The following is a 25,858-nucleotide window of genomic DNA, read 5'->3' as shown; positions in this document are numbered from 1 at the left end:
TATATAGCGTCGATTGAATGAATACAGATTGAATGTTAGATACATTATAAAAAAAACTTGAATATATACGTAAAATATATGCACATACAGATTAGATACATTATAAAACTTGGATTCAAGTAATTCGACAAGTGCACAGAGGGTAATGCTGTGGCAATAGGTAATAGAATGGCGCCCATTGTGGCAAATTCTAGGTTTTTTTATCCTTTTCTACAAATTAATCGATCATTTTTGTATATGTATTATTAGTGCCAGAAATTCTGTCAATGAGGAATCACACCCATTGGGCTAAGGAAATACCAGTTATTTCTGTTTTTCTCTCACTGAGTATTTCAATGAAGTTAGGGTTTAAAGGTTTAGGTTAAATTTATGCTTATGCAAAACATACATTATTTCTGTTTTTCTCTCACTGAGTATTTTAATGAAGTTAGGGTTTAAAGGTTTAGGTTTAAATTATGTTTATGCAAAACATACATACACATGTAAACATAATCATACAGGGTTTAGGTTTAGGGTTCGTATAGAGGCTTACGATTTAGGTTTAGGGTTTAGAGCTAGTACCATGTTAGGCAAGTATTTCTTTGTGTATATAATGCATACATCCATCGGATATACGTACATATGTATATACATGAATACATATGTATATTCATACAATACAATACATACATATGTACGTACGTACAAACATTCATCCAATACATACGTACATATCTACAAACATTCATACAATACGTACGTACGTATGTACATACATACATACATTACATAACATTCATACAATACATAAATGTATGAATACATCCCTATAGTATGTCCAAACATACAACATACATACATAATTACATAACATTCATACAATACATTCATGTATGCCAACCATATGTCCAAACATACATACATACATACATACACACACACACATACATAAATACCTATGTACGTATGTACATACAAATAGACATAGGATCGTTTTTAAAGGATGACAATTGCAATGTCGACATGCCTCTGATGAAGATAGTGATATCTCGGGTGCCATTAGTCTCCAAGCGTGACTTTGATCCTGTTAGGAATATGTCCCTCCTATGGGAGAAGTTGACAGTCGATGTCTATGAGAGAAGTCAATAGTCGAACAGAGACAAGCCGACATTGGATGGTCGGTTGGATCAACCAGCGAGTCGACAGGGTTGTCGATTGCTCGGTGCTTTGAAGGAGATAGAGAGAGTCGACTACATCATGGATGCTCCTGGTCAAGGAGAAGGCCGACTAGTCGAGCCGAATGGATAGCCCACATGGGAGTCGGCTAGACGGGCCGACTAGAAAATCGACATAGGAGTCGATTAGTTGGCTGATCAACTAAGATTAATTATAATGAAAGCTATGTTTGTAAATAGCCCATATTGTGTATGAGTATAAATACACCTAGGGCAAACATAGTGTTAGTGTGTGTAGTGTAGAACATAACGAAGTGTTGTTGTACTAAGAGTAACAGAGAGTAAGACAAAGAGACGAGAGAGCGATGACATGGTTCAGTGGAACTTGCCTTAAACCCTAAGGGGTATTCTCTAGGTTTCAAATATGTGTAATCTTCTTTTCTCCCTGGACTCCTGTTGATATAGTGGAATATCTGTTCCTGTGGTTTTCCACGTAAAACTGTGTATTGTGTACTTTGTTGTTTTCTGTTTACCGTGTGAATATTTCAGCACATTTTTCTCATCTACTTATGGGTCTAACCCCCATCAGATCATCAACGAATTGACTAGGTTGTTTTTGCTAATCGTGGAGTGTTCTCATAAATGTATTCATATGTATAATGTTTCTTGTTCGATCAATTGTGATCTGAACATATAATGTTATTGTTTTCCTACAATATTCAATTATGTGTATTGAACTTAAATTGATTAACTCTTATGATTTGTTTGTTTATATGAGGTAGCTATCGTATTATTCCTCGAAACAAAAATATTCGAACATTGTAGCGCACTTCACACTAGTGGGGTTGAATTTCTAGGAATGATAAAAATGCCTACATTTATGATACTATTGTTGGTGACAATAATGTAGATGTTTCCTACAACATTAGCAAATGTCGGGAATGTCTCCTACACCATCAATAATACAACATGCATTTAACCTTGTCATTTTCGGGGTTTGTAGAGCTATATGTACACGAAGGTTGTCAATATGTGAGAAATGTCAAGGTCATTCATTCAACACCCTACATTTCAATCAAGGTGTGCAAGATTGTGATTCTTTCAGAACACACGATGCATGGGCTAGGAAAAATGTCATGTACGGTCTAGCCTTCATGGTAGAGGAGAGTTCATGTCCACAACCCTTATAAATGGAATGTGCGTGCTTTGCATTTCCGTGTGGGTGTGCCTATAATCACTCTTTCAAAGGACATGACTCACTTTGTCTTAAGTTTGGCAAGAGAGGTTCACATGTGAGGTTTTCCTAGAGAAACTAAGTATGACATGGCAAACATGCAAGAAGTTGCCAATTGTCTTGAACCAACTAGGAAAATTGAGAAAATTGGCTATGGTGGAGAAAATTGAGCCTCACAAGTGTGAAATCTTCATCATCATCATCATGTTGTAGAGCACAATTCTATGCTTGCAAAACCCTAATTAGTCTTCTTTTTCATACTAGATCATCAAACACAAAACCCCTTATTTTCAACATAACTAGCTTGTTCTCCTTGCCTATTATATTCAAGAGGGAATTTTCTTCTATGGAAAATATTTGTAGCCATGAAGCTGCCAAAGCTCACAAACATGACAAAGAGAGTACAACGAAGTCTAGTGATCGCTTTGATGATCCCTGATGGTCCCTCTGTCGAGATCTTGGTATGTTTTTATTTTGATAGTTCTTTGTGAATTTTTATGCATTTAAGAGCAATGGATATTGAATTGGCCCTTGCAATGATAAAGAGGTTGAATGAAAAATTGCCTCTCTTCAATGTAGAGATAATGAAGAGTTTGCTAAAGTTGCTTATATCTTCTATGGCAAATTGCAATAGTTACTTATTGGAATAATTATTACGTAACTCAACTTAAGCGATGAAGTATGTGGTGATGATTAAATGTAACCCTAGAGGAGTGAAGTTTGTGATGACAATTGTATCCGTAAGAAGAGTAATATGGTCTTAAATGGCAAAAGTTGAGGGGGATAATTAATACTAACTCTTCTGTAGTAGTTGCACATATTATTTGTACATGCAAGTATTAATTTTTAAATCAGATTTAATTTTTTCATTAAGGTGACAATATTTTGTCGTGCCATTTTATTATAGGAAAAAGGTGAAATCTTCTTTTTCTATAGACCCAAAGTTGAGAGAGAACACCCAACAAGCATGGATGATGTGCAAAGGATGTATATGGTCCTTAAACCCGAGGTTGGAAAGAGGAAAGAAATGGTGAAGCAGTCTCATGATTCAGGTAAAGAAGGTACCATGGAAAGTTCCCATGATGATCACGATAAGGAGCAAGAAAAAATGCATGCTAGTTTGCGAAAGAATAGAAATCAAGAGCATGAAAGGGATCACATTGAAGTGACAGGTACCTCGAAGGAGGAAGATGTCAAAAAGCAAGAGTTATCTGATTCATCAAAATTGAATAGAAATGATTATGAACGAAAAACTAACAAAGGAGAATGTATGAAGAAAGATTATGTTCATAGTGAGAGAGACGATAGAATTAGTTCAAAAGAAGGAAGTGGACATGGAGACCAAATGAAGCAAGAAGGAAGTATTGGCCATGATAAAACATCAAGTGATGGCATAGAACATGGTAAAGATTTGACACTCTTCAAAGGAAGAGAAGGAGGTTATGGAGAAGAGGTACCCTAGTTTTTGCTCGCATTTATTGCAAAATAAAACCAAACTAGCTTTCTTATTTTTGTTGAAAATTTGTTAATTGGTTTATACTTATTGTGTTTTCTCTCTATTTGGTGTTTAGAAGGTGAACATTGAGAGACAACAATTGTTTAGGTTCATAATTCTAGGGCGAAAGAGTCTCCCTGATGCTTTGAAAAGAACTCGTCCATATTGGGGATTTGTAGAGTTGGTGACAATGAATTTGGATGATATTAAGAAAGTCCTTGGCCCAGGTAAATGATGCATAAAATAGTGCTTTATGGGAGCTTATAATTGATCTTCATGATTAAATAGAGATTTTTGTTACTGCTAATAAAGATTGTCATTATTTCTAAGTCAAGATAGCCTCAGGTAGATAAATCTATGTTAGCGGGACGTGAATGATGGTCTGAGATTTCCAAAAATATGAAATGGTAGTCTATATACGAACTTGACCTCAATAATTTAGAGGTTATATAATAATTTGAATTTCCTCAATCTCATTAAATTTAGATAGCCAACAATCATGAGTAAAGACTCCAAATAGTGTTCCTTTAGTTGTATTTGAGAAATTCATAGAGTAGTGTTACTTGTAGGTTTGCCTTTTTGTTTTAGTTCTTATTCATGAAACCCATATAGAGGACTATAGCACGGCTACGCGAGGAGAACGACATGTTCCTACTGCAAGGGCGGCTGGTGAGGGAAGGTTTTGCATTGTTACACATAGGAAAGGAAAAGGAAATCAGTTCCATACACATTTGGTGTATAAAGTTGAGCTTCCGAAACCCGAAAAGTTAAATTCTCCACAAGCACAACTCAACATAGAAGAGGAGGGGTCTTTCATCATCCAAGCAATCACAAATTGCTTTTCTTTTTGAGAACATTGGTATTTCCCTTTTATTGTTTTGTTGTTTGTCTCTTGTTTGCCAATGCTTTGATCGCAATTCATGTTCATATTTAAGAGGCTAGATTCCATGTGGTTATCTTAGTACTTTCTAATGTAGATTTAAGACTTCAAATAGATAACATGGTTCATCCACGTAGTGAAGCAAAGTTGGGGCCACTTTTATAACAATTAAGAGATTTCATGTATCCACTTATTTTAATTCACTTGCATTAGACTAGTTTAAGATGTTTTCTTCAATATTTCTCAAGCATAATTGTGTTTTGTGAACAAATTGACGAACGACCTTGTTGTGTATGGGAGGAAGCACATGCACTATTCTTGTGCTTTGGATCATGCATTCTTCTTGTGCTTTGTTTGTATATGGTTGTGAACTAGTAACCTTTATGTATTTAGCTACAAGTATTTCCACAATTACATTGATTTTATGTTTATTGCGAAGATAATGGATTACATTCTTCTTGTGCTTTGGTTGTGTATGGATTTAATGTTATTTCATATTTTCATTCCATGTTATACTAAGAATGTGCAATGCATGTATAATAAATGTAAATAGGTGAAGAATCCAACAAAGCCCACACCCCCTAATGTTGGGCTTGGAAACAAGAGGAAAGCCATGTATCCAGCCTATTTGCAAGGTGCCATGGGGTATTATCAATTTGTTCCCCTTGTTCCCTGCGACTTCCTAAACTTTTAAGGTTGTGAGTTCATTCTTATATCAACATTGATGATTTGGAGAAAGAACTTGGTCTCCATTTAAATGTCCGACATGATGAGTCTTGCTCAGCTCTCCTCCATCTATTTGGAAAGGATCATGATGGTTGTCATTTATATGTGAAGCCCCTAATGGAAGGAGAATGGGCATGATGAGATACCTTACATGTGTGTAAAACCTAGTAACATAAGGAGAAATGAACATGATGGCGAGGATATATCATAAGGCATGATTGGGAAGTGTAGAGGCTCATTTTAGATGATTGAACATAGACATGGAATCCAAAGAATGTAGAGACTTCGCATTCTATAGCCATGGAATCTAGACAATTTATACATACCACTTTGTATGCCTAGAAATGAGTAACAATATTGAATTTTTTTAGGACCCCAATAACCCATGTATATGAATCAACATTTTGGTTCCAAGTTTCGGATGATTACATTAGTTAGAATCGTTTCCTTCCAATTTTGCTTTGTACCCTTCCATGCTAGTGTATAGTATGTATTTGGACAAATGGATACTAATGGTTTAAGGTAAATAGTATCGATTTTATAATTATATCAAGTTGGGAACCAATGCTTTGGTATGTCTTTATGAAATCGATTGGCATTTGTATTGCAAGGCTAAAAGAGTAATCTAATTTAAGGAACTCCATAAGCTTGTTGCTAGGTGTATGTAAACTATTTTAATGGTGTTCCCACAATCACCACTAGGGTTTCACATTGAACAATGCATGCAATATTTCATAGAGTTGCCTTCACTTGGGTTTCCCTAGCCTTATAATATTTTTGATTGCGTAGTATTCAATATCATGCATACAAGTTGTTTCCACTATTTAACACTACAGTTTTACATTGAACCATGCATGCAAAATATCTTACAAAGTTGTTGCTTTAATTTGGTTCACATAGCCTTATATTTTGATGTCATAAAATTCAAAATTCATATTGTTTATCGTTTAGATCACGTGATAATAGAAGAACACGAGATAAGATGATGAAATGATGAAATTGTATTAAGTGGAATAATGATTGTAAGACTTAATGATGAGTGTCTATATAAAACTTGACATTAAATCATATTTGTACTAATCACAAATGTGTCCTTTCATGAAGAGGTAGCTCTTATGTTTGTCTTTTCACATTGTGCAACTCCAAGAGTTTCATCTATCACTAATTAGTAAATAAGTAATTAATGTTTACTCTTGTTAGTGTTCACATCCTCCCTCCTTTTTAGGAAGGTGAACTACATAGCAAGCAAGACGAATTTCTTTAAAACAAAGCTCATGCCTAGATTTGGGTACAACTTTGGTCAAAAAGTCGACCCATTTGTCTAAACATGGCATAAAGCTTAAGCCCACTTGTTTCTCCTCTCATCTTTGTTCAATGAGCTCTTTGATATAGAAGGTACTTGTAATCGTCATGTTGCTTTGTGTTGTCCATTGGCCAAAAATGTAATTACAAAATATGTAAACTCGCCGGTAGGTAGAAAAGTAGGTGAGGAAATAGGTAGAACTAAAATAGTCGAGTTTTGAGCCCCTCACAATCAGCTGACAGCTCGGCTCTGTGTAAAGAAGAAAACTATATAAGTCGAGACCTACATACATCAGTAGGGGGAGATATACCTAGATTATTAGCAGGATTAGTATAGTAGCGTTAGCTCTACACAAGACTGTTTCCGGCCGAGAGCCGTGTACTATATTCATTGTGAGATTTCTCATTTAATATAAATCTCGCTCTTACTGTTCCTTCATATGTGTGTTCTCCCCGTACTCATAATCCTAGCTACGTCTACGTCTACCGGGTTGTAGCCAATGTACGCTCCTCGTTCCCCTAATGTCTTCTCGGTGTAGAAGAAGCCTTCACGTAACACGACCCCTTAATACCGATAGCCTGTGGGCTCATTGAAGGTGTTTCCTCCAGAAACGGTTAACACAATTTGGCACGCTCGGTTACAACTGTAAGGTCACAACGAACTACGTAGGAGTCAAACCTCAACCGCCATTATGACGCCCAATCGCATCACGCGGTCTCGGCCACTTGCCCGATGCCTTGAGCCGGTCGAAGGAACTTCCGACTCGACAGTCACTAACCAATCTTTCCAGGAACTATAGGAGGCCCACCGGTTGCATCCTTGCCACCCGATACCCAGTTGCAAGTTGATTCTGCACCGATCTCCTTGCCAAGCCCTCCAGAGGTCACCCAACCTGACCCTAACCCTTTCTCGGCTTTACCTGAAGACCCGGATCTCGATACCATGCCTTACCCTTACCCACGATATACAGACGGCCCAGACGCAGAATCGCACACTCGTGCTTTTGTGTCCACATGGCAGGCCAACCACTCGACGTAGCGGCTATCGGCTGCCGAAATCGAGTCCTCCAAAATCGTGGAATTTGCTCTATCCCTCGATGGACCAACTGCTCGGTGGTATTCTCGCCTCGATGCGGGGGAGGTCACAACGTTCCAGGATGTCCGAACAAAGTTTCTAGAATTATTTCACCGCGAAATTCCGAAGCACGAATTGCTCTGGTAGTTCTTTTCCATGAGCCAAGAACCTCACGAGACGGTTGCCCAGTTCACGATCCAGTTTCAGGATCTCTATCGACAACTGGCCGACGATGTCTCCGTAGACAATCGAGCAAGTCATCGCACATGTCCTCGCCATCGATCAGACACATCATAGCACGACTTTCTCCATGGGCTCTTTGCAAAGCACCCTTCCTCAAGAGGACAATCGTTTCCAACAAGCCCTCCAATGCACAACCTGCTCGGGCTCGGGCCATCTGGCTCTCGAGTGCCCTCACCGGCCACATTGTCCAATCTGTTAGTCCCGATCTCACACGATCGAACAATGTGAATACAACATGCTCAACCGCACAACGATGGCTCCGGTTCGCCAGATCGAGCCTCGAAATACATACTCACGACAAGATGAGCATCAATCCTACCAAAATCGGGATGACGAGTGACCACGATCCCCGGATCATCAACGCCGTGACGACGACTACTGCCGCGGCGATGACCACTACTGCCACGACAACCGTAGGAGATCGGACGACTGCTGTGACCAATACCGCGATGACCAATATAGAGCAAACAACGAGTATGACTGGTACGATGACGACTGGGATGACCGGTACGATCAACGATATTCACGACACGATAGGAGGAACTCTCATAGAGGTTCGCGGAACAATCGACGACATAACGAAAATCATCGTCAGGACCCTCCTCAAAATGTACCGTGCAACACTCTTCCCCATAATGCGCCACAGGCCAACACGCCTACAGAAGAGGCCGGGAACCGCTCACACCCTCTCCCACACACTGATCGCGGTGACACTAGTAACTCGGCACCGGTTACTTGCTTTAAGTGTAACCAACCCCGCCACTATGCTACCCAATGCCCAACCACAGACCGCGGCAAGGCCCCGACCGTGAATAGTATTATGGCAGACGTTCAACACGTCACTACATGCAGCAAAACCCAGGCTACCCAATGGCAAGTACAAGATGAAGTTTGACAAGCAGCCAAGCAATGGATTAACACCGCCAACAAAAGCAACGTTGAGCAGATGCACACAGAGATGCAGGACGTGACCATCGGAGCACCACAGTCCACAGGACCATCCACCTCGGCAGAAGATGACCATTTGTGGGACGCCCTTACCAGTTCTAGGATCTCGCTGCCATTGCATATTAAGCTTTGACCACTCATACCGCGCTTTCGGGATACATTGGTGACGCTCACGACTAATGCCAAATCAGCCACACCCCCTATTAACCTGACAGAGCCAGGGATGGGCCCACCCCTCATGGATTCTTAGAATCCAACCGTGAAAATCATGATTAAGGGATGCCACCTTCATGGATGCATAATCGACGGTGGCTCCGACGTGAACGTCATCAACGAGGCCACATGTCACAAACTCGGTCTGAACCAGTGGGAACCTTGCCCCTTTTGGCTTCGGATGGCCGATATGCGATTGGTTCGCTCCATAGGGTTAATCCGCCACCTCAACTTCACGTTAGGAGGCCACATGTTCACTATCTTGGCAGTCGTGTTACGCCTCGAAGCCCCGGGTGCCTACCCAATGCTGCTTGGACGACCCTGGCTACGCACAACAAATATTAAGCAACATTAGCAGCGAAATATTATCTCTTTCTGCCGGGGAAAGACCAAGGTATGGATAATAACAGAAGAATGCCTAACCACGCCCCACAACACCACACCCTTATACGCGGAAGGGGTACACATGCTCGATGGGTTAGCCGACGAAGAGGTGGATGACTTCCTGGAAGATCATCCCACTATCATACCCCTCTTCGAAATAGACGCCATCTCGGCCGTCGGCACACCACCAAACAGGATGTCATGGAAGATTCACTTCCCCAAGACGAGCTAGATTCCACAACTATCGCGGAATTACGACACCCTTGGGACACGTTTGAACAGGAACTCACCATTTCCCAGCGAGTCAAAGCATCAACGCTCGAGTCACTCAACTTCGGCTCCGACAAGAACCCGCGTACACTACAAATCGCTAACAACTTACCAACCGACGAACGGTCAGCCCTCATGCGCCTGCTCACGGATTATCAAGATGTATTCGCATGGTCTTACACTGATATGAAGGGATTGGATCCCCAATATTACCAACACCAAATACACCTCCTGCATGACGCTCGACCAGTCCAACAACGACGATACTGTATGAACCCCAACTACACGGCTAAGGTCAAAGAGGAGATCAACAAGATCCTCCGAGTAGGTTGTTGAGTGGCAAGCTCAACTGGAGCCGGATCGGCTGGATAAGCCTGAGCCGGTGAGCGAGACGGATCGGTTAGCCGGTGAGCAACCGAGCCGGCAAGCAACAGAGTTGGGGAGCCGGTTAGCCGGATCCAATAGGTAACCGGAAGCCTAGTATTAGTTTAGACTACTAGGCAGTTATAGTCTCGTAGTAAGTGTCAGATGCTCGTGTGAGCATTGAAGTACGCGGTACTTTTGTCAGTTCCATGAGGACTTGTATAAATAGTGCTACTGAGCATAGTTATATGTACAAAGTGTTTATATTGTTTTGAATATAGCTTTTGCGTTCTGCTCTCTCTGTCTCTCCTGTGTACTCTGTGTATTCTCTGCTTTCTCTGTTTTCTAATGCTTCTGCAAGTAATCATTTACATGGTATCAGAGTGCGAGGGTTGAGAACCTTTGCAACCGACAAACGCTTGCAAGCAAACCCTAACAGGTCGTAAGAACAACAAATAGAGAAGTGATGGATAGAGGAATGGCTAGCTCGCTCCCTGTGGAGAAACTCGATAGATCCAACTACGCATCTTGGTTGTACAAGATGCACCAGTACCTGCTTGGGCATGGCTACTGGAGTTTCGTTGAAGGAGCCAACGAAACAGCAACTGATGCGGCACATAAGGAGTTCCCAGTGTGGGAACAATCGGCAAGTAGAGTGATGTACTACTTCGCGTCCAGTGTCGGAGACCAGCTACTGAGTCACATCCGAGACGCCAAGACGCCGAAAGAGGCTTGGGGAAACCTGAAGAAGGTTTTCGCTGCAAGTACCACAACCCGAAAGCTGCAACTTTGATAGGAGTTAAGCAATGTTCGACAGAAGGATATCTCGGTGGCGGATTACACGGCCCGGATCAAAGAGATCTGTGACTCGCTTGCCTCCATCAACGTTATCGTAGAGGAAGACGAGATGGTATAGGTCTGTCTTGGGGGCCTGGCGTCTAAGTTTAGAGCTTTCCGAACGGCAGTATGTACAAGGGAGAATACGCCGTCATTCTTTGACTTACAGTCGATGCTCCTTGTAGAGGAGAACCACTGACAACCAGATGTTGTACACAAAGGTGGATCGGTCCCGTGGGTGTGGTGGACGAGGCAGGTTGACACGCAATGGAGGCGGCCGGCAAGAGCAAGAACGAAGGCACAAAGAACGTGCCGACAGCAGTTCCGGAACTTCCATAGGCAGGGGAAGTCAAGGCGGTGCCGGTGTCCGGGAAGACAAATCTGCAACGGAATGTTGGTACTGTGGCAAGAAGGGCCACAGAGAAAGCGAGTGCTAGAGAAAACGCGCCGATTCGGACAAATCTGGATCCAGCAAGGCCGGCAAGGATGGCTGGCAAAGCTCGCACTACGCGAAGGGATCGGGAGGATCCAAGAACGGTAACGGGCCAACCTTGGTGATGAAGCACGAGGCGAACTCGATGAAGAAGACCACTTCCAATTCGGAGGAAGTGTGGTATGTTGATTCCAGTGTATCGAACCACATGACGAGCCACAAAGAGTGGTTCTCCTTTTTGGAGAAACCGGATCAACCAGGAGTAGTCAAAACCGGAGACGACACTCCTCACCCAATCGTGCAGATCGGAGAAGTCCCTTTGAGCCACGTCGGACAGAAGGGGAAGCTGATGAACGTATTACACATTCCGACAATCACGAAGAACCTGGTGTCGGTCGAACAGATCGTCGACCAAGGGATGCAGGTGCGGTTTACGCACCTCGGGTGCTTCATCGAGGAAGAGGGCCAAATTATTGCGCAAGGGCGTAGAGACGGGAGGATGTTTATCCTCGACACCAATGACGTCGGCACCGCTCTGTTTGCAAAAGGACAAAAGGTCGAATCGGACATCGACCTGTGGCACAAGCGGATAGGCCACGTCAATTACCGGAGGCTTCAAGACCTGCAAACGAAACAAGTTGTTTTTGGTTTGACGAAGTTCAACGGCCGGAAGGCCCAAGTATGTGAAGCCTGCCAACTCGGGAAGCAACACCGGCTTCCATTCCCTACCGAATGTAACTGGAGCCGTAACAAGCTCGACCTTATCCATTCGGATGTGTGGGGACCGGCATAGAATGTTAGTCTTGGCGGGAGTTGATATTTCATTTCCTTCATCGACGACTATACGCGGCACACATGGATCTACCTCATTGAGCGGAAGAGTGAAGTCTTTGAGTGTTTCCGGAGTCTCCAAAGCATGGTGGAACGGGAATCGGAGAGGAAGATCAAATGCCTGCGGTCGGATGGCGGAAAAGAATACTTTTCCGGCCAACTCAACAGTTATTTGCGGCAAAAGGGAATTCAACGAGAGTTCAGCTGCAGATACACACCGCAACAGAACGGTGTTGCTGAAAGGAAGAACCAGTCGCTTATTGATGCAGCAAGGGCAATGCTGGAGGAGAAGAGCATGCCCAAATTCTATTGGGCGGAGGCAGTCTGAACGGCTGTCTACATCCAGAACTGAATCGGTGACAAGGTGTCAGCTCACGAGCTGTATTTCGGGCGCAAGCCGAATTTGAGACACCTTAAGATCTTCGGTAGCTTTGCATATGTGCATGTACCGGATGAGAAGCGGAGGAAGCTGGATGCAAAATCAGAAAAATGCATCCTAGTCGGCTATGCTCAAGAGAAAAAGGGTTATAAGTGTTACAACCCTCAGACAAAGCAGGTCCGAGTTAGTCGAGATGTCAAGTTCGATGAATCGGCATCGTGGTACTCCATACTGGCTCTAACTTCCGAATCCAACCCGATGCCGGAGGATGAGGCTAGTGAGCCTGAATCGGCCCAGGTAGATGATGATGAAGCGTGGACTCAGGATGAGAGTCCGGAATCGTTTCGGTTGAGCGGGCTGAACGAGAGATTGAGTCAATCTGACCAGTCCGATGAGGAACCGACAAGTAGTGGAGACTCTGCCGTGCTCTCCCCGCGCAAGGAACCGAGGAGATGGTTCACGCGCAAAGAGAAAGGGAAGAAAAAGATGCCGGAATTCGAAACCGGCAACGATGAGTCGGATCGATGTGAATCCGACTCCGGCAAGGAGAAAGGTGGATCTTCGGCAACGAAGACCGAACCGGCCAAGAAAGGCCTTAAACCGGGTAATGATGAGTTACGTCGGTCCACCCGCCAAAAGGATCCCGTCACGCGGTACGGGTACAATGAGTACATGGCGCATCACTATGCGTACATGACTAAAGTGGCGGAAGTGAGTGAGCCGGAGAGTTACGCAGAAGCGGCAAAGGATGCAAATTGGCGTGCTGCTATGGAGGAAGAAATGCGGGCACTTGATGTCAACGAGACATGGGACCTAGTTGACCCTCCCCGTCACTGTAAACCGATTGGACGCAAGTGGGTGTACAAGGTAAAGTACAACGTGGACGATTTAGTTAATCGGTACAAGGCCCAGTTAGTGGTGAAGGGATACGCGCAAACCCATGGAATAGACTACGACGAAACCTTCGCTCCGGTAGCGAAGATGACGACAATTCGTGTGGTGTTGGCGGTTGCTGTAGCAAGGGGGTGGCATCTTCACCAGATGGATGTGAAGAATGCGTTTCTTCAGGGTGATCTTGAAGAAGAAGTCTTTATGACTCAGACTCCCGGTTTTCAATTGGAGATGAACAAGTCGACAATATGTCGGCTGAAGAAGTCGTTGTACGGTTTGAAGCAAGCCCCTCGAGCTTGGAATGTGAAGATCACGCACCGGTTGCGTAAGATGGGGTTTGCGGCCTCCAAGTCCGACTCTTCGTTGTTCATCTGGCAAGGCCCAGCCGGTCCGGTATGTATCCTGATGTATGTTGACGATTTAGTCATCACCGGACTAGGTCTTCTAGAAGTCAATCGCGTCAAGTCCCAGTTGTCGGACGCATTTGAGATGAAGGACTTGGGGGACCTTCATTATTTTCTTGGGATCGAGGTGATCCGAACCCCCGACGGCATATTGCTCTCACAACGACATTACGTCTTGAATATGTTGTCCAAGTTCGGCATGACAGAATGCCAACCTGTCTCCACACCCTTGGACCAGAACCAGAAGCTTCGTCCCAATTCCGGACCGGCCTGCAACAAGAAATGGTTTAGACAAATTGTCGGAAGCCTTATTTACTTGACTATCATGCGACCCGACATTAGCTATCCGGTTGGAATGATAAGTTAGTTCATACAGAAGCCGACCGTGGAGCACCTTCAGTGCGTGCAACAAATATTGCGATATGTCAACGACATGAAGGACCGGGGACTGTTATACCGGCGAGGTATAACTGAAGAGCTCGTCGGTTACACAGATGTTGACTAGGCAGGTGATGCGTCGGATCGCAGATCCACTTCCGGTTTTATGTTTTCCCTTGGGAGCGCAACTTTTGTGTGGAGCAGCAAAAAGCAGCCAACAGTGGCTCTGTCAAGCATTAAGGCTGAGTACCGGGGCGCGATCGTTGCCACCTGCAAAGCCATTTGGCTTCGGCGATTGCTGCGAGACTTGCGGATCGAGGTACCGACCCCGATCCCAATTTATTGTGATAACATCAGCAACACGTAGCTCGCCAAGAACCTTGTGTTCCATGCTCGCACGAAGCACATAGAAGTGCATTATCACTTTGTGCGTGAGCGGGTCCTGAGTGGTGAAGTTGAACTACGGTATGTTCACACGGATCGGCAAGTTGCCGACATCTTCACCAAGCCTCTCGGATCGGACAAGTTGCAGCACTTCACCGAAATGCTTGGTGTTCAGCATCTCGACGTGCCGCACTTGAGGGGAGGGAGAAGGGGCAAAGACACCGCGGAACGGGCAAAGGCAACGAAATTGTTGCCGACACCGGTAAGGGAAGAACCGGAAGAGGGGGAGACAAGGAGGATACCGAATCGTACAAGAGATGGAACGAGTTGGGAGTGATCGATTCGGAAAAGAGCTGGAACGAATCAGAGACAACTGATTCGGATCAACAGACGGATCCGGATGAACCGAATCAACTAGAGGCCAAGCAGACACAGACGCAGCGGAAGTCGATGCCATCACGGAGGAACCGACGGATCGGCAAGCACCGGAGTCATAGTAGCAAAGGAGCTGAGAGGGGCCTATTGAGAAGACATGCCGACCGAGAAGGTCAAGGTGTGCAGAACCAGAAGGGTTGCGGCAAACGGAACCAGATCGGATGAGGAGCGCGAGCAAGGCGGAGCGACACCAGGAGAAGTCGGTTGGAAGAACTGACTGCCACAGAGGCTGACACTACGATCCAACCTCAAGTTGAGCTTGAGGGGGAGTGTTGAACGGGAATCTCAACTGGAGCCGGATCGGCTGGATAAGCCTGAGCCGGTGAGCAAGACGGATCGGTAAGCTGGTGAGCAACCGAGCCGGCAAGCAACAGAGCTGGGGAGCCGGTTAGCCGGATCCAATCGGTAACTGGAAGCCTAGTATTAGTTTAGACTTGTAGAAAGTAATGTGCGGAAGCAAGTATGAAGACCGAATAGAAGAGAGGAAGCTCAGGTTTAATGGAGAGCTTGAGCTTACACGGTATACGCGGGAGAGACAGAGAGAGAAACACAAAAAACTATATTCAACAATAATACTCAGTCTGTACATAAGACGTGCTCAGTGAACACTTTTATACAAGCCCTAGAAGGACTGACCGAAGTACTGACAGTACTTCAATGCTCATCAAGAGCTCCTACACTAACTCCCAAATATATTCCTTACGGAATATCTTTCCTAATGACCTCCCGGTTTACGCACTTGGCCTAGCCGATTGGTCCCAACCGATCCAGTCCTCGGCTTCTTCAGCCGATCCAGCCGATGTTGAGCTTGTCTCTCAACACTCCCCCTCAAGCTCAACTTGAGGCTCTTCGGGATCCTCGGGCACCGGTTCCTCCTGGCTTCTCGCCTCGCTCGCGCTCCTCGACCTGTTTGACTCCACGCGCTTCGACCCTTCCGGTCAGCTTGTCTGCTCATGTGGCCCTTATCAACTCTTCTGTTGTTGCGGTGTTGACGCTTCTTCTGCTGCCTTTTCTTCCGCTTGGGCCTCGGTTGATTCAGCGTGTCTGAATCAAACATCCGAACCGACTCGGCTACCTCCGATCGGTTTTCGCTCTCGTCCGAGTTGGCTGTCTCCAACTCGTCTTCGGTCTTCTCGCCTTCGATGGCGTCATCTTCCCCATGCGTGATTGGCTTCGGCTCTCTCCTTCGGTTGCTCCCCTTCTGTCCGCTTCCGGATTTTTCTGCGGGTCCGCCCTCGGCTTCTTCAGCCGATCCGATGTCAAACTTGTCAACCGACTCGGTGTCGCGGTGTCCGCTCCTTTCTTGCTGCCTTGCTTGGTTGTTCGGGACTGTTCTCCCCCTCAAGTTCGGCACGTCAAGGTGACGCAACCCGAGCGCACCTGAGAATTGCCGCAACTTGTCTAGACCAAGAAGCTTGGTGAAGATGTCGATAGTCTGCGGATCCGTCGGAACGTACTGAAGTTCGACTTCACCGGAAAGGACACGCTCACGGACGAAATGGTAGTGCACCTCAATGTGCTTGGTCCGTGCGTGGAAAACACGGTTTTTCGCGAGATCGATGCTGCTGAGGTTGTCGCAGTAGATCGTCGTCGGATTTGACACCTCCTTTTGCAGGTCCTTAAGAAGCCGCTTCAACCATATGGCTTCGCATGTCGCGACAACCGCTCCTCGGTACTCGGCTTCGGTGCTCGACAGTGCAATTGTCGGCTGCTTCTTATTGCTCCATGCGATCGCGGCACTCCCGAGGGAGAACACGTATCCATACGTGGATCGGCGATTGGCGGCGTTGCCAGCCCAATCAGCATCGGTGTAGCCGACTAACTGCGCGGCTGCACCGGTCCGATATAGCAGTCCGCGGTCCTTAGTGCCGCTTACGTACCGAAGTACGCGTTGCGCACACTGAAGGTGCTCCTCGGTAGGTCGCACCATGAACTGACTGATCACTCCGACCGGATAACTGAGGTCGGGTCGGCTGATGGTCAAGTATATGAGGCTACCGACAATTTGTCGGAACCTCGTCGGGTCGCATACCTTTCCCGTATCGGGACGAAGCTTGACGGTTCTGTCCAGAGGAGTCAAGATGGACTTACAGTCGGCCATCCCGAGTTTGAAGAGCATACTTAGCACGTAATGACGTTGGCTGATCAATATGCCTTCGGGGGTACGGATCACTTCGATCCCGAGGAAGTAATGAAGGTCCCCCAGATTCTTCATGTCGAACGATGCCGCAAGCTGGAGCTTCACGCGGTCGATGTCACCTAGGTCGGCGCCGGTGATGACCAAGTCATCAACATACAGTAAAATACTAACCGGTCCGAGTCGACCTTTCCGGATGAACAGGGAAGAGTTCGATTTTGACGTGACGAAACCCAACCGACGCAGTTGCTGCGTGATCTTCACGTTCCAGGCACGCGGGGCTTGCTTCAGTCCGTAAAGGGACTTCTTCAGTCGGCATATTGCCGAGGAGTTCGTTCCAGAGTGAAATCCGGGGGGCTGTACCATGTACACCTGTTCCTCAAGGTCACCTTGCAGGAACGCATTCTTTACATCCATCTGATGTAGGTGCCACCCCTTGGCCGCGGCTACTGTGAGCAAAACACGGACGATCGTCATTTTCGCGACCGGCGCAAACGTCTCATCGTAGTCGATGCCGTGTTTCTGCGCGTAACCCTTTGCCACTAGTCGAGCCTTGTACCGGTTGACCGAGCCATCGATGTTGTACTTGACTTTGTACACCCATCTACACCCGATCGGCTTCACACCCTTCGGTGTGTCAACCAGGTCCCAGGTCTCGTTCTCCGCCAATGCGTGCATCTCTTCCTCCATCGCGGCACGCCAATTCGCGTCTTTAGCCGCTTCTGCGTAGCTCTCCGGCTCACGCACTTCTGCTACACGGGTCATGTACGCATAATGATGCGCCATGTACTCGTTGTAACCGAACCACACAACTGGGTTCTTTTGGCGGGTAGATCAGCGTAATCTCACATTAGCCAATGTCGAGGCCTTCTTGGTCGACGTGGTCTTCATCTTTAAAGACCTGTCACCGGTTCCCTCGGAGTCGGACTCGCGTCGGTATGACTCGTTCCTTTTCGTGCCGGAATCCGATACCTTTTTCTTCCCTTTCTCTTTGCGCGTAAGCCGTCTCCTCGGCTTCCTGCGCGGGCAATGCACGGCCGAGTCTCCACTACTCTCCGGCTCTTCATCGGACTGGTCGTACCGACTCAGTCGTCCAATCGGTCCACTTAAACGGAGTGAAATCGGACTCTCTTCGCGGGTCTCGATTTCGGGCTCATCCGGAGGCATCTCGGCCTCGCTGACCTCATCGTTAGAGCTCGGATTGGAGTCGAGGTTCGTAGTCGGGGGCAGGTACCAGGACGCGGACTCGTCAAACACAACGTCGCGGTTGACACGCGCTTGTTTGGTGCAAGGGTTATAGCACTTATAACCCTTTTGCTCGTCCGAGTAACCAACCAAGATGCATTTCTCGGCCTTTGCGTCCAGCTTCCTCCTTTTCTCCTTCGGTATATGCACATACGCAATGCTACCGAACACCCTCAAGTGTCGCAAGTTCGGCTTCGTTCCGAAATATAGCTCGTGCGCCGACACTTTGTCTCCGATCCGGTTCTGGATGTATACCATGGTCCTTACCGCCTCAGCCCAGTAGAACTTGGGCAAGCTCTTCTCCTCCAGCATTGCCCGTGCCGCTTCCACAACTGACCGATTCTTTCTCTCGGCCACGCCGTTCTGCTCCGGCGTGTATCTACAACTGAATTCGCGCCGAATTCCCATTTGTTGTAGATAACCGTTGAATTGACCGGAAAAATACTCTTTCCCGCCATCCGACCGCAGGCACTTGATCTTTCGTCCCGTTTCGGCTTCCACGAACCCTTTGAGGTCCCGGAAACAGTCGAAGACTTCGCTCTTCCTCTCAATGAGGTAGATCCACGTGTGCCGCGTGTGGTCGTCGATGAAGGAGACGAAATATCGGCTCCCACCAAGACTAACGTTTTGTGCCGGCCCCCACACATCGGAGTGTATAAGGTCGAGTTTGTTCCGGCTCCGGTTTCGCTCTTGGGAGAGGGAAGTCGGTGTTGCTTCCCGAGCTGGCAGGCTTCACAAATTTGTGCCTTTCGGCCACTAAATTTGGGCAATCCGAACACTACTTGTTTCGATTGCAGATCTTGAAGCCGTTGGTGGTTGACGTGGCCTATCCGCTTGTGCCACAAGTCGATGTCCGACTCGGTCTTTTGTCCCTTCGCGAACATTGCGGTGCCGCCGTCAGTGGAGTCGAGGATGAACATCCTCCCGTCTCTACGCCTTTGCGCAATCACACGGCCTTCTTCCTCAATGAAGCACCCGAGGTGTGTAAACCGAACCTCCATCCCTTGGTCGACGATCTGTCCGACTGAGACCAAGTTCTTCGTGATTGTCGGAACGTGCAACACATTCATGAGTTTCCCTTTCTGCCCGATATGGCTAAGGGGAACTTCTCCGACATTCGCGATCGGATGCAGAGTGTCGTCTCCTGTTGCGACTACTCCTGGTTGTATCAGTTTTTCAAGGTACGAGAACCACTCCTTATGGCTCGTCATGTGGTTTGACGCGCCGGAGTCTACGTACCATACCTCGTCCGATCTCGGGGTGCTCTGTTTCATTGAGTTTGCTTCGTGTCTCGACACGAAGGCAGTCCCTTCTCCGGCTCTCCCGGAGTCTTCGGCGTAGTGCGATCGCTGTCGATTTCCCTTGTCAGTATTTCTGGAGCCATTTCTCTCCGAATCAGCGCGCTTCTTCCAGCACTCACTTTCCTTGTGGCCTTTCTTGCCACAGTAACAGCACTCCGCGATGGACTTCCCTTGCCGGTTCTCATCGCTTCGACTCCCCCTGTTTCCGGAGGATCCGGAGTTGCTGTCGGCATCACTTCGGTGCCTTCTTTGATCTCGTCGGCCGCCTCCATTGCGTGTCGACTCGCCTCGTCCTCCACGTCCACGAGGCCTATCTCCCTCCGTGTACAACATTCTGCTATCGGTGTGCGTGCTTGTAGACGCACCCGCGTGGTTCTCCTCTACCAGGAGCATTGACTGTAAGTCGAAAAAGGACGGCGTATTCTCCCGGGTACACACAGCCGTTCAGAACGCTCCGAACTTCGACGCCAAACCTCTGAGATAGATTTGGACCATCTCGCTCTCCTCGATGTTCACCTTTATGGAGGCGAGGGAGTCGCAGATATCCTTGATCTTCGAGGTATAGTCCGGCACCGACAAGTCGCGTTGTCGTAGGTTGCTCAACTCCTGTCAGAGCTGAAGCTTCCTAGCTGTGGTTCTCGCAGCGAAAATCTTATTTAGATTTTCCCACGCACCCTTCGGCGTCTTTGCATCCCGAACATAGCTCAATAGCTGTTCGCCCACACACGACGCGAAGCAGTACAATACCCTGCTCGCCGATTGCTCCCACGACGGGAAGTCTTTGTGTGTCGATTCGGGTGCCGCGTCATTAGCTCCTTCGACATAACTCCAGTAGCCGTGCCCGAGCAGGTACTGGTGCATCTTGTAGGACCAAGACGCGTAGTTGGTTCTGTCGAGCTTCTCTGTTGGAAGCGAGCTCGCCATGCCTCTATCCATCGTTCTTCTCATTCTTCTTCGTCAAGCTGTGTCGGCTGCAGAGAGGTTCTCAACCCTCGCACTCTGATACCATGTAGAAAGTAGCGTGCGGAAGCAAGTATGAAGACCGAACAGAAGAGAGGAAACTCAGGTTTAATGGAGAGCTTGAGCTTACACGGTATACGCGGGAGAGACAGAGAGAGAAACACAAAAAACTATATTCAACAATAATACTCAGTCTGTACATAAGACGTGCTCAGTGAACACTTTTATACAAGCCCTAGAAGGACTGACCGAAGTACTGACAGTACTTCAATGCTCATCAAGAGCTCCTACACTAACTCCCAAATATATTCCTTACGGAATATCTTTCCTTACGACCTCCCGGTTTACGCACTCGGCCTAGCCGATTGGTCCCAACCGATCCAGTCCTCGGCTTCTTCAGCCGATCCAGCCGATGTTGAGCTTGTCTCTCAACAAGACTACTAGGCAGTTATAGTCTCGTAGTAAGTGTCAAATGCTCGTGTGAGCATTGAAGTACGCGATACTTTTGTCAGTCCCATGAGGACTTGTATAAGTAGTGCTACTGAGCATAGTTGTATGTACAGAGTGTTTATATTGTTTTGAATATAGCTTTTGTGTTCTGCTCTCTTTGTCTCTCCCGTGTACTTTGTGTATTCTCTGCTTTCTCTATTTTCTAATGCTTCCGCAAGTAATTGTTTACATAGGTTTTATACGCCCAGTAAACGAGCCACATGGTTCAGCCCAATCGTCGTCGTCCCCAAGAAAAACGGGAAAATCCGTGTTTGCGTTGATTACCGCAAACTCAATGTCGCGACAGTCACGGATGGGTTTCCTCTCCCGTTCATGGATAATGTCCTCGACATGGTGACTAGTCATGAATGCTACAATTTTCTAGATGGGTTCAATGGCTATAATCAAATTAGAATGCACCCGGAAGATCAGGAGAAAATGGCGTTTGTCACGGACTGGGGTGTCTTTGTGGCCAAGGTAATGATGTTCAGATTAAAAACGGCACCGACCACATTCCAACGCATCATCACCGAGATTTTCAACGAGTATATCCTGGAGTTCATGCAAGTTTTCCTCGATGAATTTGCCGTGTATGGCCAGCGGTTGGAGCATATGACCCGGTTATGCCTCTGTCTCGATCGATGTCGACAAGTTCGGTTGAGCTTAAATCCGGCAAAATGCGCGTTCTTGGTGACAAGCGGCAACCTGCTCGGGCACATAGTCTGTCAGGAAGGTATCGCCATGGACCCGGATAAAGTGCAAGACATTCTGAACGCTCCCACGCCCTCTACCGCAAAGGCCCTCAGCCGATTCCTGGGATAAATCAGATGGCATAGCCGGATGTTACGACACCTAGCCGATTTCGCGTCTCCATTGCACGCGGCTATGCATAGACTCCCATTTCAGTGGTCTTTGTTGGGAGACAGGTCCCTCCGGATGGGAAGGGAGAAGAACAGTGCCGACGAACAAACTCGGCCGAGGCCGAAACGGTATGAACCGGATGGGGAGTACCCGAATGCGGAGAGCCGGATGGTGTAGGCCCGGTATGAACCGGATGGGGAGTACCCGACTGCGGAGAGCCGGATGGTTGTAGGCCCGGTATAAACTGGATGAGGAGTACCCGACTGCGGAGAGCCGGATGGAGCCCATCGAGGCTACATTTGTAAATAGCCGAAAAGTCATATTAGTATAAATATGACTTAGGGCAAACTTTTAGCTATGTTTGTTTTCTGTTGTTGTTATTCTTCCTTGTTGGTGCAAGAAGAAGAGAGAGCGCGTAACTGTACAGAGAGAGTGAGAGAGAGACGAGGTCGTTGCCTCTGTTGTAACCGCCGCCTGTGGCGAAGATCTGAGAGGACGAGGTCGTTGCCTCAGTGAACAAACTGTTGTATATTCCTACATAGTGACAGTTTTGCAGCCTGTGGGCTGCCGTGGTTTTTCCCCTATTTTGGGGTTTTCCACGTAAACCTCCTGTGTACCATTTCTCCCCTTTGTGTCGCGTTTCATTACCTGTTTTTCTGTGTATGAAAAGAATCTCGGTTGTGGCCGAGCGTCGGACATAAGGAACGTCGAATTCTCAACAATTGGTATCAGAGCGAAATCGACACAGAAAATGGACGAATCGTTTGGCGGCATGTTCAAGCTCACCGGCTCCAACTATTCAGTGTGGAAGTCGAAGATGAGGGACATGCTCGTGGTTAAAGACCTCTGGCTGCCGGTTCAGTTCGGGGACAAGAGACCGGACAAAATCGACGCCGCGATATGGGAGGTGATGCACATGAAGACAACGGCGTACATACGGTGCTTCATCGACATGAGCCTGTACAACAACTTCAATGAAGAGAGCAAGGCTCATGAGCTCTGGGAGAAGATCGGCATAATGTTCCAGAACAAAAATGCTGTCAATCAGGTGTCGGTATTCCGGAAGCTAGTAAGACTCCGGTACCAAGATGGCTCCAGCATGGCGGAGCATATGAATGCCTTCCAGGGGCTGATCCACCATGCAACGTCATTGGAAATACCTCTTGCCGATGAGGTCCTAGCGCTACTCCTGCTCGGTTCCCTCCCGGATAGCTGGGAGACGTTGGTTGTCACTTTGAGCAACGCCGGGCCGGAAGGAAAACAGTTATCCCTAGCAAGAGTAAAGTCGAGCTTGCTAGATGAGGAGGCTCGTCGGAAAGACAAAGATACGAGCTCCGACTCCAAAGCGCTCCTTACCGAATCGGAACGCGGAAGACATAGAAACCGTAGTCTCCAGAACCGGGAGAAGTCGGGGACATGGTCAAAGTCAAGGGGGAGGCCTACTTGCTTCTATTGCGGCAAGCCGGGACACTTCCAAAAGAAATGTCGGCATTTCCGTAAAGACAAGGAAACCGACGGTACCGATTCGAAGCAAACCCCGAACCGGAACGGTACAGACCGGAACGGTAAAGACCAGAGGGGGCCGGACCGGAAGGGAACGACGGCAATTGCGGCAAGTGAAGAGGAGTTGATGCTCATCACCGAGGAGAGTGAGATAAACCATGCCGACGACGAGATGACCTGGGTGGTAGACTCCAGAGCGTCGTTCCACCTTACCCCGGATCGAAAATGCTTCTCATCCTACTCAGCCGGTGATCACGGCTGTGTCCGGATGGGGAATGAAGGAACATGCCGAATTGTCGGCATAGGAGACGTGTGGCTGACAACACCAACCGGATGCAAGTTGCTGTTGAAGGATGTCCGACACGTTCCGGAAGTTCGTCTGAACCTGATATCAGCCGGTCGGCTGGATGATGAAGGCTACACGGGTAGCATCCGGAACGGTGTCATGAAGTTCAACAAAGGGAGCCTGATTGTGGCTCGGGCCCGGAAGGTAAACACATTGTACCTGATGAATGCCTGGTTATGTCCGGAAGAAGTGAACGTGGCTTCCGACACTTCCGGTGAGCTGTGGCACAAGAGGCTATGTCACATGAGTGAGAAGGGGATGAAGAGGCTTGCAGACGACAACCTCATTCCAGTGAAGAACGTGCACTTAGAGAAGTGCACTGATTGTCTGGCCGGTAAGCAGAACCGGACCTCCTTCCGACCAAGGCCACCGATGAGACGTAATGCACCACTGGAGTTGGTGCATACGGATGTTTGTCAAGTAGACACGAAGTCACATGCCGGAGCGCAGTACTTCGTGACGTTCATAGATGACCACAGCCGGAAGCTATGGGCCACACCGCTGAAGACGAAGGATCAGGTGTTATCAGTCTTCAAAGAGCTCCACACGAGAGTGGAAAGAGAAACCGGCCGGAAGCTGAAGGCGGTTCGAGCAGATAACGGAGGAGAGTACCGGGGGCAGTTCGAGGAGTACTGCCGCTCGAAGGGAATCCGGCTCGAATTTACCGTGCCGAAGACGCCAGAACTAAACGGACTGGCCGAGAGGATAAACCGGACCATAATGGAGAGGGTCCGGAGTATGCTAGCGCATGCAAAACTACCCAAGAAGTTTTGGGCTGAGGCACTGTCGACGGCGACATATGTGATAAACAGATCACCCTCAGTACCCTTGGACGGAGACACGCCACAGAGAGTATGGACCGGTAAGGAAGTGTCCTACCGGCATCTGAGGGTGTTCGGGTGTCTCACGTACGTGCATGTAGCAAAGGACCGGAGAGGAAAGTTAGATCCAAAGACCCGGCCATGCATATTCCTCGGTTACGGTGACGATGAGTTCGGCTACCGAGTGTGGGACCCGGTCGACAAGAAGGTATTCCGGAGTCGAGATATTATCTTCATGGAGGACAAGACGCTCGCCGACTGGGAGTCGGAGAAGAAGGTAATGAACTCCGAGTTGACCGGTAAGGATAGACTCTACAATGAGCAGACCCAACCGGCAAGAGACCGGTTAGCACTCGAGGAACCAGCCGGTTACGGTGAGGATACCGAACCGGCAGAAGAAGAAGTAGAGGAAGCTGAGACCGGAACCGGTCAAGACCCCGAATCGGATTCGGATGAAGAGCAAATGGAGGAACCGGTTACCGAAGCCCGAAGACGTAGATATCCTCTCAGAGAGAGAAGGGCGCCCCGGAGATTTCCGGATGCAGAGCATGTCCTGCTGATCGATGAGGGGGAGCCGGAAAGCTTCGAAGAAGCGAAGGAAGACACCCACAACGGAAAATGGTTAAGTGCCATGCAGGATGAGATGGATTCCCTGCATGAGAACCATACGTACGAATTGGTGGAGCTACCGAAAGGAAAGCGGGCACTCCGAAACAAGTGGGTGTTCAAGTTGAAACCGGGAGATGTCGGCAACCCCCCGAGATACAAAGCCAGGATCGTGGTGAAGGGGTTCCAGCAGAAGAAGGGCGTGGACTTCGACGAAATATTCGCCCCGGTAGTAAAGATGACCTCCATCCGGACGGTGCTGAGTATAGCAGCAAGCATGGATCTCGAGGTAGAGCAGCTGGACGTGAAGACGACATTCCTCCACGGCGA

The 25,858-nt window shown here is 47.5% G+C and overlaps 1 protein-coding gene across 1 annotated transcript; it reads left to right on the top strand.

Moving 5' to 3' along the window:
* Positions 1-2,753: 2,753 nt before the first annotated feature.
* Positions 2,754-5,627, top strand: LOC147849953 (uncharacterized). Its single transcript, XM_087336988.1, is given in 6 exon segments — positions 2,754-2,849; positions 3,296-3,841; positions 3,960-4,110; positions 4,496-4,707; positions 5,317-5,482; positions 5,485-5,627. Coding segments are annotated over 6 exon segments (1,314 nt in total).
* Positions 5,628-25,858: the final 20,231 nt, after the last annotated feature.

This window comes from Azolla caroliniana, unplaced genomic scaffold, assembly GCF_043228905.1.
Source record: "Azolla caroliniana isolate FFs.n. ecotype wild unplaced genomic scaffold, voAzoCaro1.0.p SCAF_22, whole genome shotgun sequence".
In the NCBI taxonomy this organism is placed as follows: Eukaryota; Viridiplantae; Streptophyta; class Polypodiopsida; order Salviniales; family Salviniaceae; genus Azolla; species Azolla caroliniana.
This window is presented reverse-complemented; position numbering and strand designations above follow the sequence as displayed.